General features: G+C 39.3%; 1 protein-coding gene across 1 annotated transcript; it reads right to left on the reverse strand.

Moving 5' to 3' along the window:
- On the reverse strand, positions 1-18,085 carry LOC117381980 (solute carrier family 22 member 4-like). The gene is made up of 12 exons (XM_055226387.1): positions 17,823-18,085; positions 16,469-16,648; positions 14,496-14,599; positions 13,800-13,954; positions 12,920-13,091; positions 9,635-9,761; positions 8,788-8,891; positions 7,750-7,881; positions 6,063-6,145; positions 3,506-3,688; positions 1,697-1,832; positions 1-1,134 (listed from the first exon to the last, which is right to left on the reverse strand). The coding sequence occupies exons 1-12, from the start codon at positions 18,027-18,029 to the stop codon at positions 1,065-1,067; spliced, it is 1,653 nt and encodes a 550-aa protein (XP_055082362.1). The 5' UTR covers positions 18,030-18,085; the 3' UTR covers positions 1-1,064.
- Between the last annotated feature and the right edge of the window lie 1,019 nt (positions 18,086-19,104).

The following is a 19,104-nucleotide window of genomic DNA, read 5'->3' on the forward strand; positions in this document are numbered from 1 at the left end:
CTCAGCCACCCCCATGTCCCCTGTGTACACAATAAAAAGTACTGTCCCGGTTTGCTCAGATAAATCACCCAGGCTAAGTAGGTCACATGTAAACAAGCTCAAAAAACAAAACAAAAAACACCTGAGTATTTGCTACATTCCAGAAAATGTGTAAACTTTGGCCTGAGTACGTTTTTGTGCGTTTGTGAGCAGTGGTTTTCGAGGTCTGGATGAACATTGGAGGTTTTGTAACGGCTAAATCAAGAAATAAAAAGTCAGTAGGCGCCAAAAAAACACGATGTGGCACGTGTCGTTTATCCTTCAGGAGCTACTTGCGTGTTTTTGTGCGTGGCAGGCAGCGTAGTCTTTGTGTGTAGAGAGTCCATTAGAAAGTATTTACACGGGCGACAGTTGCTCGGTTGGTTTAGCGTCCACCGAGCTGAAGGTCGGCGGTTCGAATCCCGCTCTCGACATAAACATCACAGGTTGACGGTGCGATTCGCGGCGTGTTCCTGGACGTAAAGCGCTAAAAATGTGACCGTTTAACCGTTTAGACGTGTACGAAACGGGCAAACGTCTTCACTCCTACAACTTTTTTGTCCAGTTGACAGATTTTACTTCGCGTTTTACGATGGATCTAGAGCGAGTCGAGACTAAAGATTAAAAAGCTGTTTTGAAAGACGACCGATTCGAAGTGGTTTGTAATCGTAAAATAGTCAAAACTGCCGCAAAATGAGCTCATCCTCTCAGTGAAGTCGAGAGCAATGGACTAATATTTCGGCTTTAGACAAACCTCACGCAAATATCTCATCTTCTAAATGGCGAATACGTGTTTCCATTTACACATTTGTCGTTTTCTGTTATATTTTGATTCGTTTTGAGGTCAATAATATTCCATCTTTCCTATAAAGTCACCAAAATCTGCCCTAATTCGAGTCACGCCACGTTCTGTCTGCTGTATTTTTAGCCCAAACAAGGACCTGAGAACAATATTACGTCATTTTCCCTTCTACGTAGCAGCAAATATAGTGTGTGTAGTCAGCGTTCCAACTGTACAAAGTAACCGTAAAGTCAAACAAATCATTTTAAAGCGGATCTTCAGCTGGTACCATCGTCCTAATCGGTTCTTTCCTCCTTTGGCAGGGACAGTGAACGCTGAAACACAACAAAATACAAAATAAATGAATAAATGATGCGAAACTTGCATGTTTTGTGTTGTAAACCGCAACAGGCTTTTGTAAAGACTGGATAATAAAAACAGATCCATTCACTTCCTGTTTAAAAATGCAGAAGTGAATCTCTGAAGCTGGCTCCTCCGTTTTCTATGTTTCTATGTTTTTTTCTTATTTTTTTACATTTGTATTTAACGTAGAGTTGCGTTTTTACAAAAGGGGAAGGTGAAAACTGAAATTTTCTGGGGTTTCAAGTCAGTACAGTTACTCAAACATGCACGAATCAGGTAAATTACAACTCAGAGTGAGCCAAGAGAGATTTTTTTTTTATCAGCCAGTGACATTTACAGGCTGCGATACGCCTCTGTGTGTGGAGAAGAGAAAAAAAAAGGTATAATCCAAATGCAAATGTGATCTTTGTCAAACCCCGCTTTTGCCGTGGTCGGGGTTGGACATTTTTTTAGAAATTGCCTTTCTGGTTTATACCGTGACCTCTTCAGAAAACTATAATCTTACAAGAACAGAGCCGATATGACTTTACACACCTCTCTCTCGTCGCCATCTGCTCCATAGTTTCAGGTAACGGATGTCCAAAACTCTCGGGGATAAAGAGGGTGACAAAAGCGGCAAAGAGAGCCAGTGATGCGGTCGTAATATGAGGCAGGAACTTTAAGAACACACCTGGAGACATGTAATCGAGACGTTTTAGAGCTAACGGTACATGCGCTAGCCGTAAAATGCTAACTCTGTGGCCCATGTGTGCGTACAAACGTGCTCTGAAATGCAGGATTGTGTATATAATGCGGTGTGTCCGTGTAATCCCTCGGTCGTCCAGGTCCGATTCATCGCAGAAGAGGAGTAAAATCTGTCAAAACGTAGATGTGAAGGCGTTTCCCTGCTCGTCCACGCTGCTTTTTTTTTCACTTCTGGTCATTTCACTGCTGGACACGGCCTTATATCTGTCTGAGGGCGGAGCTAATGACGCTGAAACGCAAAACACCGATTGATTACAGCAAAGGCGTCGAACTCAAAGTCACAGAGGGTCAAAAAGAAAAACTGGGATTAACCTCCTGAGACCTGAGCTCTTGCAAGACTTTATTTGCAAAAACTACATTTTTTCACATACATTTTGTGTAAAAAAACAAAATGAGAAACTCATTTGTGCTGCTGACAGGTGCAGGAAGACATGTGCCTTTAAATAAAAAAAAAATAAAATTAATTAATTAATTAAAATACAATAAAATAAAAAAAATATAAATACAAAATAAAATAAAAAGATTAAATAAAAAATATAATATAATTAAAATTCAATAAAAAATAAATAAATAAAAATGTAATTTAAAAAATCTGAAAAAAAAATAAAATAAATATAAAAAATAAATAAATATTCTAAACTCTTATTAAAAATTGAACATGTTCTTCTAAAAATTTGCACTGTTCCCTAAACAACCCAAAATGTGTTGTCCACAGATGAGGACACCAGGTCTCAGGAGGTTAAGTCGTGGGCCAAACGAAATATTTACTGAAAAATTTCGACAACATCTGCGTGATTTTCCGAAGAGGTGGATTAAATTTGAGCGAGGCGACAGGGAGCAGATGCCGATGAGCGTAAACAGAAGTGGTGGGAGCCGGCGCCAACGCGTTTGTTTACCTCAAAGTATTTTACTTCATCTTTAAGCTTTTTTTTTTTAAACTTTGTGCTTGTCCTTATTTGTATTTATTCAGTGTTTTTATGTTACACTTTATCACTGAAGTAAGTTCCTGGTCTGCGAGCTACGTTCACTGACGATGGCAATAAAAAGTCTTCTGATTCTGATTCTGATTTGCAAAGCATTCTGGGATTTGTAGTATTAGAGGTACGTGCGCTACGCTGACACGGCGGCCAGCGGATCAGCTTTAATACTTATTTCATATGATCTCACGGGACAAATATAATTATATCAAGGGTCTGACTTGTTTGAGCTACAGTTTCTGAGAAGAATCGGGCCAAGATGTTAATAGGTGTGACATCGCTCATTAGGGGCTTGAATGACTCTGCTAAGTAGGACTCACGCAGGGTGGCACAAAAAAACTAAGCCTACAAACAGAAACTAAGAAAAAATGGGTGTTTTGAGTTTCAGTGTCGTTCGCTCCTCTCTTCAGACAGATATAAGGCAGTGTCCAGCAGAAATCTGACCAGAACTGAAGAAGAAGAGACTTGGACGAGCAGCAAAATGTCTTCACTTCTACAACTTTTTGTCCACTTGACAGACCTGGACGACTGAGGGATTACACAGACATAGCGCGTCAACTTAACTACGTCTCATCTCTTCCTCATTATGTCCTGAAGACATCTGAAACTCTTGAATACTGACTGAGTTTGAGTAGAAACGGGGCGACGCAGCTGCCGATCCGGGACACCATGGAGCAGGCTCCGGTGGCCGTGTTGCGGAGGGGGGTGGGGTACAGCTCGGAGGTGTAGGTGAACATCAGGCAGGTTCCAGCGGTGAACCAGAATTTGGCCGTCATCTCCACGACCAAGACCACAGTCGGCATGTCTGAAAGTGACACATCCAGGGAAAAATGGTCTTATTTCATCTCTCAAATGTGTCACCAAAATGAGACAAGTTACAATGGACCATGATAAAGAAGATCGACACAAACAAGTAACAAACTAAAGCAGAAGAACAGCACGAGCCAAAGAACATGAGCCACATGAGCCACATGAGGAGGACTAAACCAGGACTGAACCAGGACTAAACCAGGACTAAACAGGACTAAACCAGGACTAAACAAGGACTAAAGCAGAACTAAAGAAGGACTAGACCAGGACTAAACCAGGACTAAACCAGGTCTAAACAAGGACTAAAGCAGGACTAAAGCTTTAAAGTTACAATGGACCATAATGAAGAAGATCGACACAAACAAGTAACAAACTAAAGTAGAGTAGCCAAAGAACATGAGCCACATGAGCCACATGAGGAGGACTAAACCAGGACTAAACCAGGACTAAACAAGGACTAAACCAGGACTAAACCAGGACTAAAGCAATTCAATTCATTTTATTTTTGTAACGCCCAAAATCACAACAACAGTTGTCTCGAAGGGCGTTCATGTTTTGGTTGATGGGGGAAACCGGAGTACCCGGTGGAAACCCATCCAGACACGAGGAGAAACATGAAAAACTCCACACAGAAAGGCCTGGGCGACCCGGGGATCGAACCAAACCCTCTGCTGTGAGACATGAGCCACTCAGCCACCGAGATATACACACAAAAAAAACAGGAAAATCAAACAACAGGAAAAATCAGACAAAACAAGAAAAATCGGCCAGGCGAGGAGGAGGGAGGGGGGCGGAGGAGGGCCAGATGAGGAGGAGGAAGACCAGGCGAGGAGAAGGAGGGCCAGGCGAGGAGGAGAGGGAGGCGGGTGGAGGAGGGCCAGGCGGGGAGGAGGAGAGGGTCCAGCTGTCATCGGGGCATCTGAAAGAGTTACACTCCACAGGGGGAGTGGGACAGGGGACAACATGTGAATAGCATTGCTGATGAGAAAATAGGACAAAGTAGAGGATAGTGCTCAGGTTGCCATACTTCCCCCAGCTAGTTACTCCTACTGCAGCCTGTCTTATCCCGGGTTTTAATGTCCCTAACTCCCTCACTATGTAACCTGGTCTATACCGAAGAGGAAGGTTTTAAGCCTGGTCTTAAATACAGAGACTGTGGGGCCTGTTTAACATCAGCAGGGAGTTGATTCCATAGCACAGGAGCTTGGTAACTGAATGCTCTCCCTCCCACTGTACTTTTGGACACTCTAGGAACCACTAATAGTCCTGCATTCTGAGAGCGGAGTGCTCTATTTGGCTGGTACGGGACAATAGCATCTTGCAGATAGGATGGGGCCATACCGTTTAGGGCTTTGTATGTCAGGAGGAGGACTTTGAATTTGATTCTAAGCTCGACAGGAAGCCAGTGCAGATATTTTAGTACAGAACGTAGCCATTTTCTAACGACATATTTAATATGTTATGGATGGAATCTATTATTAGGGGGAGGGCTTCTTTAAGGAGTCTGATTGGAATAGGGTCGAGCAAACAGGTTGATGGTTTGGACGACATGATGGCTGAGGTAATCTCCACCTCATCAACAGGAGTAAATTTATCTAATATTATTAGAGGATCCATGTGGGATATTGACATTACAGACTGGATTTGCTCAGAGCTGATTTTTGGAGTAGCTTTGTTGATTTTGTCTCTAATGGTTGTAATTTTGTAATCGAAGAAGTGAAGAAAGTCATCACAACTAATGTTGGAGGGGATAAGAGACTCATTAGCAGTGTGGGAGTTTGTCAGCCTGGCTACAGTGCTGAACAGAAATCTGGGGTTATTGTTGTTTACTTCTATTAGATTTGAATAGTATCTGGTTCGGGCTTTCCGCAGAGCGGCCTTATAAGTGAGCAGGCAGAGCTTCCATGCCTTCAGAGACTGCTCAGAGCGCGAACGGCGCCAAAGCTTCTCTGTGCGTCTCACATGTTGTTTGAGTGTCCTGAGCTGTAACGTGTACCATGGAGCCGGAGGTCTTGGTTTAATGCTTTTCTGTTTTAGCGGAGCTACAACATCGAGAGCAGATTTTAAAGTGAGCATTGTTCTGTCAACCAATTGATCAGTGACAATTGGATTAAAATAATTTTCATTGTCACATGACATATCTTTCAGTAATGGCTCAATAATTTCTTTAAACTCTGTTACCGATTTATCTGATAATGTTCTTTTCATTATAGTTTTTTTCTGCAGGGCTGGATAGTCTTTTAGTATAAATTGAAAGGTAATTAAGAAATGATCAGAGAATAAAGGGTTTTGAGGAAGGACCATTAGATCATTGTAGATTGTTGGACCCTAAATGTTTAACTATAAAAAAATCCATAAATCTTACTCACCTTTAGGAATCAGCTGTATGAAGTAAAGTGGAGCTGCTCCCAGACACAAAGCAGCAATGATGGAAGCTCGACGAGGGAACTTCCTAAAGTCAAAGGAAACGGCATCAACACGACCTCACCTCAGACAACGGTCACATTTTTATATATCGCTTTTCCAGTCTCCAAAAAAGACATGTTAGGAGACGAGAAAAACTGATAGACAGGACTGGCTCAACTATAGGAAGTAGTTCAGAGACTCTGGTTGAGGTAGTGGAGCAACGGACACTCAAAAGGATGAATGCTGAACTGAAAAACATGAACAATTTGAGTCTGAGATCAGTGAGAACTCCTTTGTCCAACTGCCATAAGACTGAGGTTTATGGCAGATGAAGATTTGAAGAGATCTACAACCTGAAGTTCACCTCGGGGATAAGTAAAGTCTTTGTGATTTGATTTGGGAACTGGAATTGCACCGCCAACCTGTGGGTCAGAGGATCTACTCGCTCAACCGATGACGTTTTTTTATGTCGAGAGCGGGATTCAAACCGCTGAGCTTTGGCTCATTGGAGAAACACTCAACCGACTGAGCTGCTATCGCTACAAATATATGAACGAGCGATTTACTCACACGAAAGTCAAAGTATCGCATCATGAAAATATACAACGTGCAAATGTAATAATTGTGTCGCCAAACGAAATGGTCTGAACAAATACAATTAACTTAGAAAGTATTTAAGTTTAAGTATAAAACCCACGACTTTTTAATGAACTAATAAGAGTTCAATAGAAGTTGTCTCAGTAAAGAGTTGTACTTGCTGCTTCGATTAATCCAGGACAAGTCTGAACCACAACTAAAACAGGTCCAAAGACGGGATGGACATGTTTCTGAGCTGCAGGATTTGAAGTGCAGTTTTTGTATTCAGTCGTAACACTATGACGGCGAGGCTAAAAGAAATCTGAAATCTCTGTATAATGAAAAAAAATCTAAAATGATGAAGTAAAAATGTTAGTTTAATATTAAATACCAGGGAAAATGTGTATGCATGTGCAGGGTGTCCATGAAGTCTCTTAAATCTTGATCAGACTTGTTCTATTGGACTCAGCGGTTTGCAAAGTCTTTATCTCATTTAATCCACCTCTAAATGGGCTTCATTAGTCACACAAAAGCACATCAAGACAGGACTGGATTTCTCGCCGTGTTTCGCTGTAGCAGAGACTCGTCGATGCTTCAATCACATCTGTATCTTTTGCTTTAGTTCTGTATTGTGTTGTATCTTTGTTCGATGCACGAGATCTTTAACACAGCCTCGTAGACGGAAATCCAGACGTGCGAGATCAGGTTGAATGTGGCGTCCAGGGAATTGGTCCATCTCTCCAATCAAACGGTCTGGAAATACTTGAGGAACTCCTGAACATGCAGACCCCAGTGTGGTGGGACCATCCTGCTGGAAAATCCTGGTTGGTTGAAGTTCCTGCAGTTTTGGTGCCACAAATTCAGTCAGAAGGTCAAGTTTTGGAGTAACTGGGCTCTTATGGAAGAAAAATGGACCATAATTTGATTGCGTATGTGATTAAAAGCTTTTATAACCACTGAGTACAACAGAACAAATCTAATTCATATATCTTATCAGTTGTCTTTTTGAAGCCTTGTAGTAGAAACTGCAGAAACCTGTTCTATTAAGTACTTGTTAAATATTCATATAAATACCTGAGGGTGAGCCAGCTGCAGGTGTAAGCTGGGAGCTCCACCAAAGCTGAAATAAAACAGCTTAAATATGGGTTTGGGTGGAGCTGCGATGTGTTCAGGTTCAGCGCGTAATAGGCCAGGAACATGATGAACCTGGACACAGACAAAGCAAAACATTGGGTTTAACTGGAATTAGGTGCATTGAGAAGTAAAACAAGTCCACTTTGTCGGAGAAGACGGTGTGAAACTTCATATTTCGTTTGTCACATTTTTACATAGCTCTTTTCCACCTTCAAGACACTCAGAACACTGCAACCAAGGTGGGTTAAGTGTTTTGCCCAAGGACACAATGCCAGTATTGATGTGGGAGCTGGAATGGCACCGACAACCTGTGGATCAGTGGATCTAACTGCTCAACCAGCGATGTTTATGTTGAGAACGGGATTCAAACTGCCAGACTTCGGATCAGTGGACAAACACTCTACTTTTTTAAATTATTTTGTTACTGGATAGTCCCACTGATGGTAACAGAAGGAACTTACCATCACTACATAATGACGCTTTGTTTACTACAGTGTCGTGTTTACTTACGGGAAAAGTGCAGAATAAACCCCTTTCAGTCATATTCACAGATAAACAGAACCATTTGAGTGTGGATTTAAACATTGTCAGAGTCGAGGTCTGAGTCACATCTTCAGGAAGAATGTTCCAGGTTTAAACTGAACAAAACTGAAACACTGATTCAACAGGTTTAGACCTGGTTTAGTCCTGGTTTAGTCCTGGTTTAGTCCTGCTTTAGTCCTGCTTTAGTCCTCCTCATGTGAGATGGTTCTTGTGGCTCATGTGGGAGATGTTCTTTGGTGCTGGTCCATGGAGAGACTTGTTCACACTGAGCTGCTTTAAAGTCTCTGAGCCACAGGAGCCAGAGACCTGAGCCACAGGACACATGTGTGAAGTACTTCCTGGTTCTAGACCTGAGCCACAGGACACATGTGTGAAGTACTTCCTGGTTCTAGTCAGTTTTTGCGCTTTTTCATGTAAGTCTGAAGTCTCACTCACCATATCAAGAAGAGGTTTAACGTTGTGATCCTGATGGTGCTGGTTTTAAACAGGTCTATAACACTGTAGTTTTTCTTTGCTTTATCTTTTTCCTTCTCTGGTATCTGCAAAACACACAGCAGCACTTTAAAACACGCAGAGGGAAGTATCTCGTTAGCAGCATTGTAAAAGACAAAAGTAACATCTGTCAACTGGACAAAAAGTTGTAGGAGTGAAGACGTTTTGCTGCTCATCGTTCTTCAGTTTTGGTCAAATTACTGATGGACAGATCTACAGAAAAGAAATGGTTTGAGACGGGAGTTAAAGAAGCTATTTTTGTTAAGAATAGGGGCCTTAGACATCATGTTTCTCCCATATATAACTCCCATCCTCAGACCCAAAGCAAACAAAGAAAACAAAGAGAACAGTAGAGCGAGCCAGGATGCTAATAGGTGTAAAAAACTCAGGCACAACAGACCTAGCCTACAAAAAGAAACTGTAAATAATGTCTTTTCCAGTTTCAGTGCAGTTATCTCCTCCTTTCAGACAGATATAAGTCAGTTTCCACCAATAATCTGACCAGAACTGAAGAAGCGGCTTGGACGAGCAGCGAAACGTCTTCACTCCTACAACTTTTTGTCCAGTTGACAGATTTTACTTTTGTCTTTCACTATGGATCAGACCTGGACGAATAAAATATGTGAAGGTGTCCACTCCACTATTACTATCATCCTGTTGCACTTTCAAATAAAACAAATGCAAAATTACATCAGCTACATTGTCTTTCAAATATCTATCCAAAGGCTGCAAAAAAGTGATTCGTTTTTTCTCTCTATTCAACCAATTGCAAACCAAACACACTACATACAGTGAACTGGTGAAAGATGTTTTGTGGAGCTGGGATTTTGTTCCATCGAGCTGCTTTTCTTATAATGGCTTCAGCCTCTTTCACCTTCCCCTGAAAGAGCAGCCAGCGAGGAGACTCCGGGATTAACCTGAGTGAAAAGGACAGTTGCGTATGTATACATGTGGGATTAAAGCGGATGTGTGACGGAAAATCGACTTTTAGGAGCGTTTAACCGTGTCACAACAGGGTTTCTTCATTCGTTTATTTCAAGTTCATTCACGCACGTTTCAGTTTTGAGTCCTTTGTTTTCACCGACCCCCTTATCCCCGCCCACTGCTCTGTACGGCAGACTCCAGGTCGTACACGTAGAGATTTCAACAGTAAAACTACATGAAAATCTGCTGCTTGTAAAATGCTATTATAGAGACGAAAATAGACATATCGCTACAGAGAAATACTGCGATAAACGATAATATTTAAACTAGTTTGTGTCACTGATTAATGCAGGATAACCCCAGAAAAACATTTTAAATAGACTTTTCCATTAAAAGATACAGATAAACAGCAGAACGTAACAATATTTAGCCGTAAAAGGGGCTTATTCACCCCCCCACAGAAAAAATACACAAAATCACCCAACTTTTGTAAAGAAAAAGTACTCACAGAAATACTGAGGCTCAAAATGGATTGTTTTATATATATATCGAACGATAATTTAATTATCATGGCAAGCCGATTAATCAGTTTTTCAGTTATTATTAAGCCATTTTAGATCAAAATTGTGATTTACAACTAACAATATTGCGCTAAATGATAATATTGAAACTAGTTTATGTCACTATTTAAGGTTTGAATGACGCAAGATAATCCCAACAAACCATTTTAAACAGACTTTTCCATTAAAGGACATGAGCTGCAACAGATAAACAGCAGAATAAACCAATATTTAGCCATAAAAGGGGCTTATTCACCCGTCCACAGCTCAAATCTTAGTGTATCCCAACAAAAATACCCCAAATCTATCCACTTTTGCAAAGAAAAAGTGAGGTTCAAAATACTTTGTCTCATCTTTCATATATTGAGCAAGAATTGAATTATCATGACAGGCCTGTTAATCAGTTTTTCAGCTATTATTAAGACATTTTAGATCAATATTGTGGTTTGCAACAAAGAAAATGTAACATAATCATCCAAGTTTTTTACTCATTGGCCTAAATCAGGGGGGTCACATACATTTTTCCCGAGGACAACATCAGCAAAATGGTTGTTCTCAAACGGCCAGATGTATTGTAAAATAAATGTAGCTCCTTTTTTTTTTTTTTTTTTTAAACTTGTTCATTAACTGTTTCTGTATTTATTACTTATTCAAGTTACAAATACTGCTTATGCATTTCCACTGATGTAAAAAACGTGGCTGTGTAACTGGATATCTCCTGACAAACTGACATTTTTAGACAGTCGTTCGTTTTAATTTATCTTGTTGTGGGCCACAAATGATGACATGGAGGGCCACATTTGGCTCGTGGGCCTTGAGTTTGACACATGTGTCCTAAATTGTCATTATTGCAGTGCATTGTCAGCACTGACTGACACTATGACGTACGACCGACACAAATCAGTTTGTTGTGTTTGGCGTTGAACCAAAGAATGTGACACGCCTCACAGCTAATTCTCGATAAGCGAGCGCCAAAACCACTAAAACCACTAAAACCACTAAATCTATTCATTTTGTATAATATAACTATGATCATTGTGTTTAGTGTTTGTTAGGCTTTAACCTGATTGGTTGTTACGTTATCAGACAAATTTACATAAACGTTGGATCGCAGTGTGACTCTGAAGTGCTGTACGTTTGCAATTTGTTTTCTCCCCGACAAAACCCACAATGTCGATGAAACGTTCTGCACCGACAAAGGAAGGTTTGAACTTTGAGAGAGTTTAAACGAGAGAGAAATGTGAGAAAATGTTAACGCCTGTGTGAGAAAAGTGTATAAAGTGTGTGGTGAGGGGTTTTACAGCAAAAAAAACAGAGAGAATAATTGTAAAAAATAAAGCTGATACTTCGTGGATTTCGCCTCACGTTTTTAGAACGTGACCCCTGCGATAAACGAGGGACCATGTGTGCTTTAAACTAATAGTGAGCCACAAAATCAGAAAACAATGGAACCTCATGCCTACTGTGAAACATGGGGGTGGAAACATCATGCTTTGGGGCCGCTTTTGAATAAATGGGGCCATGTATTGTGAGATTTTGAGTGAAAACCTCTATTAATTATATTTGCTCTCTTGTACTGGGGTTTGTTTGTTTGTGAGGTCCTCAAACATGTCCAGACTGTTGGATTGATGAGAAGAGATGGATCGATTCTGTTTGCACCACGTTCACCAGATCTCACACCTCTGGATTTATTTCTATGGAGCTATATTAAAGAACAAAGATACGAGACATTACTGAACTAAAGCAAAATATACAGATGTGATTGAACCATTGATGAGTCTCTGCTACAGCGAAACACGGCAAGAAATCCAGTCCTGTTTTGATGTTCTTCATGTGATTAATGAAGCCCATTTAGAGGTCGATTAACCTCCTGAGACCCGAGCTCTTGCAGGACTTTATTTGTAAAAACTGTTAAGTGCTTGAACACATACATTTTGTGTAAAAAACAAAATGAGAAACAATTGTGTGTAAAAAATATAATAAAAACAAATAAAAAATAAAATAAATAAGTAAATAAAATTAAAAAGAAATTAAAATATAATAAAAAATGAAATAAAAAATTATAAAAACAAATACAAATAAAAAAAATATTTTAAATAAATAAAATACAAATAAATCAAAATAAATAAATATTCTAAACTTTTAGAAATATTCAAAATTGAACATGTTCTTCTAAAAATTTGCACTGTGGCCTAAACAACCCAAAATGTGTTATCCACAGATGAGGACACCAGGTCTCAGGAGGTTAAATGAGGTAAAAACTTTGCAAACCGCTGAGTCCAATAGAATAAATCTGATTAAATTATCTTATCAGTTGCCTTTGTAACACATGTTTTAATGTGTAAAGAGATTTTATGGACACCCTGTATTTAGAGAGACACTGACAAAACTAAAAAAAATGGGCTTGACTTAAATAATCAGATTTAGGGTTTTGATTTAAACCTTAATGGAGCAGTCTTTCTAAAGTCCTTTCCATCACCAGCATTATTATGAAGGCCTTATTTGTCTCTCATGAGGAAAAAGCAGCATTAACATTAACATTCACACATTCACACAGATAATGCAGATTTCTCTAACAGTCAGTGTCTCACCACCACATGGGGACGTAGAGCAGCCCCGGCAGAGACAGCCCCAGTGTCAGGCCTCTCCAGTCCCGTAGGAAGTAGGCAAATAAGGGTAACAGCATGTACCCCAGAGCGAAGGCCGAGTTTGTGGCTACTGACGAATACATGACTCGAGCGTGACCGGTCAGGATCTCTGCGCCTACAGGACATTCAGTTTAGACGTTTGACTGGAAAAGCAAGAGGTTACACTACACGGAAGAGGGAAAAATATTTACATTTTGAATAGTCTATAGATATATTAAAACTGCAATATCACAAAAGTGTATAGTTATCGAAGTTAATGTCATAGTTATTACATAAAGCATTTAGGGAATTATTTTTGGGGGTATAGAGACCATCAAGCACTTCCGCCAGTAAATTTCCCATTCATTTTTCATTCATTTCAAGACATATAAATAAATTAAAATAAAATATAACATACCATGAATAATAATAATTATATTATTATTAAAATAAGATAAAATAAATATAATAATATTAAAAGTTTGAAAGCTTGCTATGGACTAATTGACCACAAGAGCACACAACACTTATAATATTAACCTATTTTAAATCTTTTTCAGAAGCTTTAAGTTATTAAAACCAGAATTTGACATTTTAAACATGCTTTTTGGACTTAAAACAGCTGTGTTATGGATATTAGTTACCACGTAGCTGATTAACCTCTGTCATGTCGTTAAACTAGACGTTTTAGGAAAGTCTATGTGGAAAATAAATGTGACATTGACTTCTGTAACAGCTGGACGCTCGGACGTGGGTGGGACTGTTGGTCTCTATGTACAGCATTTAAAACACGCATTCCTATAGACAAGAGTTTTATTCAAAATGATCAATACTGTGATCTTACCAAGCACCAAAGCGGCAACAAAATTGGACATCTGGCCCAATCCGTTAAAAAACAGAAGAACAGTGAACAAAATCCAGGAGTTTGCAAACACCTGGATGAAGGTGAAAATCGTCTGCACAGCCATCGTAGCAAAAAGGATGGGCTTCCTGCCAAATCTGAAAGAAAGAAAAGAAGAGAGTCTATGGGCAGTGTCCTCAACTGTAACTGTCAAACCCAGACCCAACTGTTTCAAAACGTCATCAGCTTTGCTCTTTGATTCATTAAAAGCATCTCGTTTGGAGTTTCTGTGTTAAATTGCAAAAGTCTGCTTTGTTTTAACTCATGAAATCAATAAAAAAAAAAACACACACACACAAAAACAATAATAATAATAATAATAATAATAAATAAATACATTTAAAAAACATAAAAATACTACTATCATTTCCCCAAATCTTTTTATAACGTTGCAGCTCAGTTTCAGAAATAGGCTCTGGGTCATGTGCCTTAGTCGTTAGTTATGACATAGAGCAAATTAGTCTGTACTGAGCGTTCAAACTCTTAATATTATCTTTCTATTATAAATGGGAATTATAAATGGGAATTTTACTACTGCTGGGCTTCACAACAGTTATAATTATGATAAAGATAACAGCTATAATCATGAACAACTGCTTTGTCCTGACGTGGTTGTTCTGCATGTTTTGTGGGCTGTACTTGTCTGAGAGTTCCCCTGAGAATAAGGATCCAACTGTGACTCCAGCGTAGAAAACTGACGCTGTAAGAGGCTGCTTCCACTCGTCATGGCAGACCAAGTCAAACTAAAAAAGAGAAGAAGAAAGAATGAGAGAAAGAGGGAGAGTGCGGAGAGAAATGATGATAAACTAAAACATTAATATCATACTGGACATGTTCATAACAAACTGCCCACATCCTTTCAAAATCTTTGTAAGACTGAACTTTGTGCTCGGCCAGAAACATCCATGTCCAATTAGGCTGTAAGGAGTTTAGAGTGGAGCTAGACTACTCCAGAACCACGAAATGCTTCTTACTCCTTCATTGCCCGGGCGATGTGTTTGGGATCATCGTCATGCTGAAATATCCAGCCACATTTCATCTTCAATGTCCCTACTGATGGAAGGAGGTTTTCATTCAAAATCTCACGATACATGGCTCCATTCATTCTCGGATCAGTCGTCCTGGTCTCTTTGCAGAAAATGGCCCCAAAGCATGATGTTTCCACCCCCATGCTTCACAGAAGGTATGGTGTTACATTGCTTTTTTTTGTGGCTCGCCATTAGTTTAAAGCGAACATTTGTGACACAAGACGGGTTAATGCCGCTCACCTAAATAGTACACAGTGGTCCCTCGTTTATCACGGGGGTTACATTCTAAAAATAACCTGTAATAGACGAAATCCGCAAAGTAGTCAGCTTTACTTTTTACAACACTTTTTATAATGTTTCGCCGCTGTAAAACCCCTCACCACACACTTTATGCACTTTTCTCAGACAGGCATTAACATTTTCTCACATTTCTCTCTTGTTTAATTAGTTGATAGTGACTTTCATGTATTTCACAGTTCCTCTGATTGTGTCTCTTCGTCCTGGCGTCGCTCCGCTGTAATGTCGATCGAACATTTATATAAATTTGGCTGAACACATTCTGTATTGTACAGGAGAGCCGCAAAACAGTGAGACCGCGATATAGTGCGATATAGTGAGGGACCACTGTGACTTCTTTTGGACAGATTTCTAAACTGGTTGCTTTTGATTAACTTAATGCTCTTGATGTAGCCCTGGAGTCTAAACCCGGCGCTACAGTCTTAAGCCTGAGGCGTGGACAGAATCCATTTCAACATCAACATCATCAGGGTTTGAAAATATTCAGACCACAAATAGAGGTGCCACGTCAGTAAGAAGACATGTTTATGTCAGTGCAATAAACTCAACCAAGAAAAAAACATTGCATAATGTGACTATAATGAGGGCTTGGTTAATGCTTTTTTTAAGGACAGGACTTAGGCTTGGACAGGATCCAAAAGGAAGATTAACTGCATTTAATGTAATTACTCTGCTGCTCCCACGCACAGAAAACATGTTTAAGGTTTTCTGGACCTGCTGTAGACCGGGTTAAGTTTACCAATAAGATGAGTTGACTCTGACCTTGACCAGTCACACAAGAATCCAATGTGTATGAGGCGTCTGGACACAGGCTTAACTACTGTTCAGCCCACTGCGCTCTATTTGGTAACATTTATCTCGTCATCATTCACATTATTTATACTGGTTTTCTGTCACATACGACACGTCCCCACCAAGACCATTGGCAGCTCTGAGGATCTTCCAGCACAAACATGTCAACAAGGTAAACACACCTCACTGATAAAGTTGTCTCCAATAATTTCACTACTTAAGCAGGTTCAAGCTTCTTCTGTATTGACGAATGATAATCAGGTTTTACTACTGCACATTCTCTGTGACACGATTGGCCTTTAAACACAGATCCACAGAAAACCGCGGACACATTTCCTTTAGCTTGTCCCTTGTGCATGAGGACGCAGTAAGAGGCTTTCCAAAAAGTATACAAATTGTAAGTGGATAAATCTGTAAATCATTGCCTTTTAAATATCAACCATGAACAGTTGGGCTTGGAGTAACCCGGTGAATTCAAAGCATGTTTAGTCCTACCTCAGTGACTAAAGTGGAGTGGTAGATGTCTTTGCTGTAGGTCCATCCGTCCACACAGGGCTCCTGCTGCAGCTGGGTGAGGTTCACGTCTCCAGGAGCAAAGCCCTTAGCCCACAGATCCAAGACCTCATCCAGCCTGTACCTGCTGCAGCGGCTCTGCTCCTCCACGCCATTCACCACCTCAACACAAACATGAAAACATTAGGAAAAGAAGGATGAAATTAAACATTTTGCTTTCCTCAGATTCTGTGGTGTCACAGTTGACCTTAAACAACTTTACTTATACGAGTTTATCCTACTGAGACCCGGTGTCCTCATCTGTGGACAACACATTTTGGATTGTCTCGGCCACAATGAAGATTTTTAGAAGAAGAAGAACAGCAACAATGCAAATATATTCAATTTAGAAATTTTTTAAGAGTTTAGAATGTTTAGAAAATTTTATTTATTTATTTGTGCTCCTGTTTGCAGCTCTTCACATGACACACATTGTTCCACGAGGCACAAATGTTTCTCATTTTGTTTTTACTCAGGACAAATGTTGCTGTGTTCAGGGTCTTAATAAATAGTTTTTGCAAATCATTACTCAAATGTTTTATCAAAATGATTAAAATATCCACATATGAGGACGTTCATTTTACATCACGTTTCTCAGAAACTACATAATGTAAAAAGATAATTCTTTGTTTTTACATCATCAGGTTCAATCAGCCCAAACAACATAAATTAATAAAGCCATGAAAGAGCTCGGGTCTGAGGAGTTTTAGAAAAAAAAGTGTCATGCGTCGTTTACGGCAAGTGTCAAGTTTGAACAAAATGTCTTACTTATATATGACATTGTCTCCTCTGAAAAACACTGCGTTTCTGCATCTAACCTGTGTTCATTTTATCAACCAATACATTGCCTCATAGTTTTTTGACAATATAATGATTTTACTGACAAAATTTAACAGAATAAAAGAAAATAGTGAGAAACAAAGAGATCCAAACCAAGTATTCTACAGGACAAAAGTGGACTAAAATCAGGACGAATATGAACTGGAAAGTCCTGGTACAATCTCACTTTGTAACGTGTCATTTCCAAAATAAATGAATGAATAAATTAATTGAACTAAACAAACATTGTCATTCCGAGTTTTAGGGTTTCTTACATTTGGATATTGATTTTTTATTTTTTTTAATTTATATATTTATTATTTATTTTAATTCATTCAAACAAACATCACACATGTGCCGCAGAGTCAGTCTGACCCATGTTCTTGTGTGAGAGAAGAGACAAACTGGAAGCTACTCGTTGAATAATGCAGTGCATACCTGTCTGTCAACATCAAAACCCAAACTTATTTCTACTCACCACTAAAGGAATGGCTGCTTTTTGCCACTCTTCTGTCAGATTAGCTTCAGGAACAGTGCAGTGATGTGGAGGTACATCAGTTAAAAACACTAAAGTGAAAGCCCCAAATCCATTGGGCATTATACTGGCACAAAGGACGAAGAATATCACAAACTGAAAACAGCCCCATTGGCCCAAAAAGGCTATGCTCTCCTCATAGTCCTTCATCGTTTGTTAGTATCAGTTCCTCAGAGTCTATTGGTTCGGCAGGTAAAACTCCAGAGTCACTCAGAATGCAGGTTTTGTGTTTAAGACGTCGTTAAAGTGTTTAAGCAGGAACAAGTCTCTGCGTGCTATAGGCTGAACTACAGCTTCTACTACGCCCACTTTTTTTTTCCAACACAGGAAAACCACACCACATTTACATGCACTTCCTGGTGATGGTACCACACAACAACAACAACACGGATAGATAAAACAGACGTGTGTTCTGAGTCAGGTTTAGGCAGATACTAGACTAAGTGCAGAGTAAGTATGTTCATAATGTTTTTATTTTTACTCACATAGTACTTCATACTTTTGAATAAACCTAAAAATATGTTGTAACAGATTATTATCCTAATTCCTGCAGCTGTGTGACTGTGTTACTGTATTTGTTCGGTGCTTTTGTGTTTGAGTCAAAGAACAGCAAAAGTCCTAAGGATGTATCAAAGTCCTGCTAAACCTGTTTGGAGGATTTACTTCAGTTCACAGTAGTTCTCATCTTTCAGTTTGATGCATATTTGCAAAAGCATTCAGTGCCCAGACTGTTTAAGTGTTAACTGTGATAAAGATATTATTGTGATATTGAAATTGTTATTCAAATTAAAACAAAAATTGCACATGCCTTTATTTAATATTTAAACTGGGTCAAAATTAAAACTAACCCAAGTCTAACATAGGACTGGAGAAAAAAGTAAAGTATTTTCTTGTGATATCGACATTTTCACGATATCATGTGCAGTTGTAGTTAAAAGTACACCTGAAGATAAAAATGATTGAGTTCATAAAAGCATTTGAAGTAAAACCTGGAGTTAGCAGCTTAACATGTAAATAAACATATGATCATGTTACAGACACTTATCACAGTTTAGCTTCCAAAAAGTCAACAGGATCTGATGTGTTCTTTTGGAGCAGAGACTTTTCAACCTGATGTGAAACTCAAAAAGGACAAAATTAATAAAATAACCCACAGTTTGACCACAGTGAGTTCCTAAAAGCTGATCCTGTGTTGGTGGATGAACAACTGTGTGGAAAAAATCAT

The sequence above is a fragment of the Periophthalmus magnuspinnatus genome, chromosome 14, assembly GCF_009829125.3.
Source record: "Periophthalmus magnuspinnatus isolate fPerMag1 chromosome 14, fPerMag1.2.pri, whole genome shotgun sequence".
NCBI classification, from domain to species: domain Eukaryota; kingdom Metazoa; phylum Chordata; class Actinopteri; order Gobiiformes; family Gobiidae; genus Periophthalmus; species Periophthalmus magnuspinnatus.

Excerpts from the sequence above, each read along its gene's own strand:
- LOC117381980 (XM_055226387.1), bottom strand. The coding sequence starts at position 18,029 with ATGAAGGACTATGAGGAGAGCATAGCCTTTTTGGGCCAATGGGGCTGT. Across the intron at positions 7,882-8,787 it reads TTAAACCTCTTCTTGATATG|GTTCATCATGTTCCTGGCCT; the intron begins GTGAGTGAGACT and ends GTCTGTGTCCAG. Across the intron at positions 1,833-3,505 it reads CCCGTTTCTACTCAAACTCA|GTGTGTTCTTAAAGTTCCTG; the intron begins GTCAGTATTCAA and ends ACATGTCTCCAG.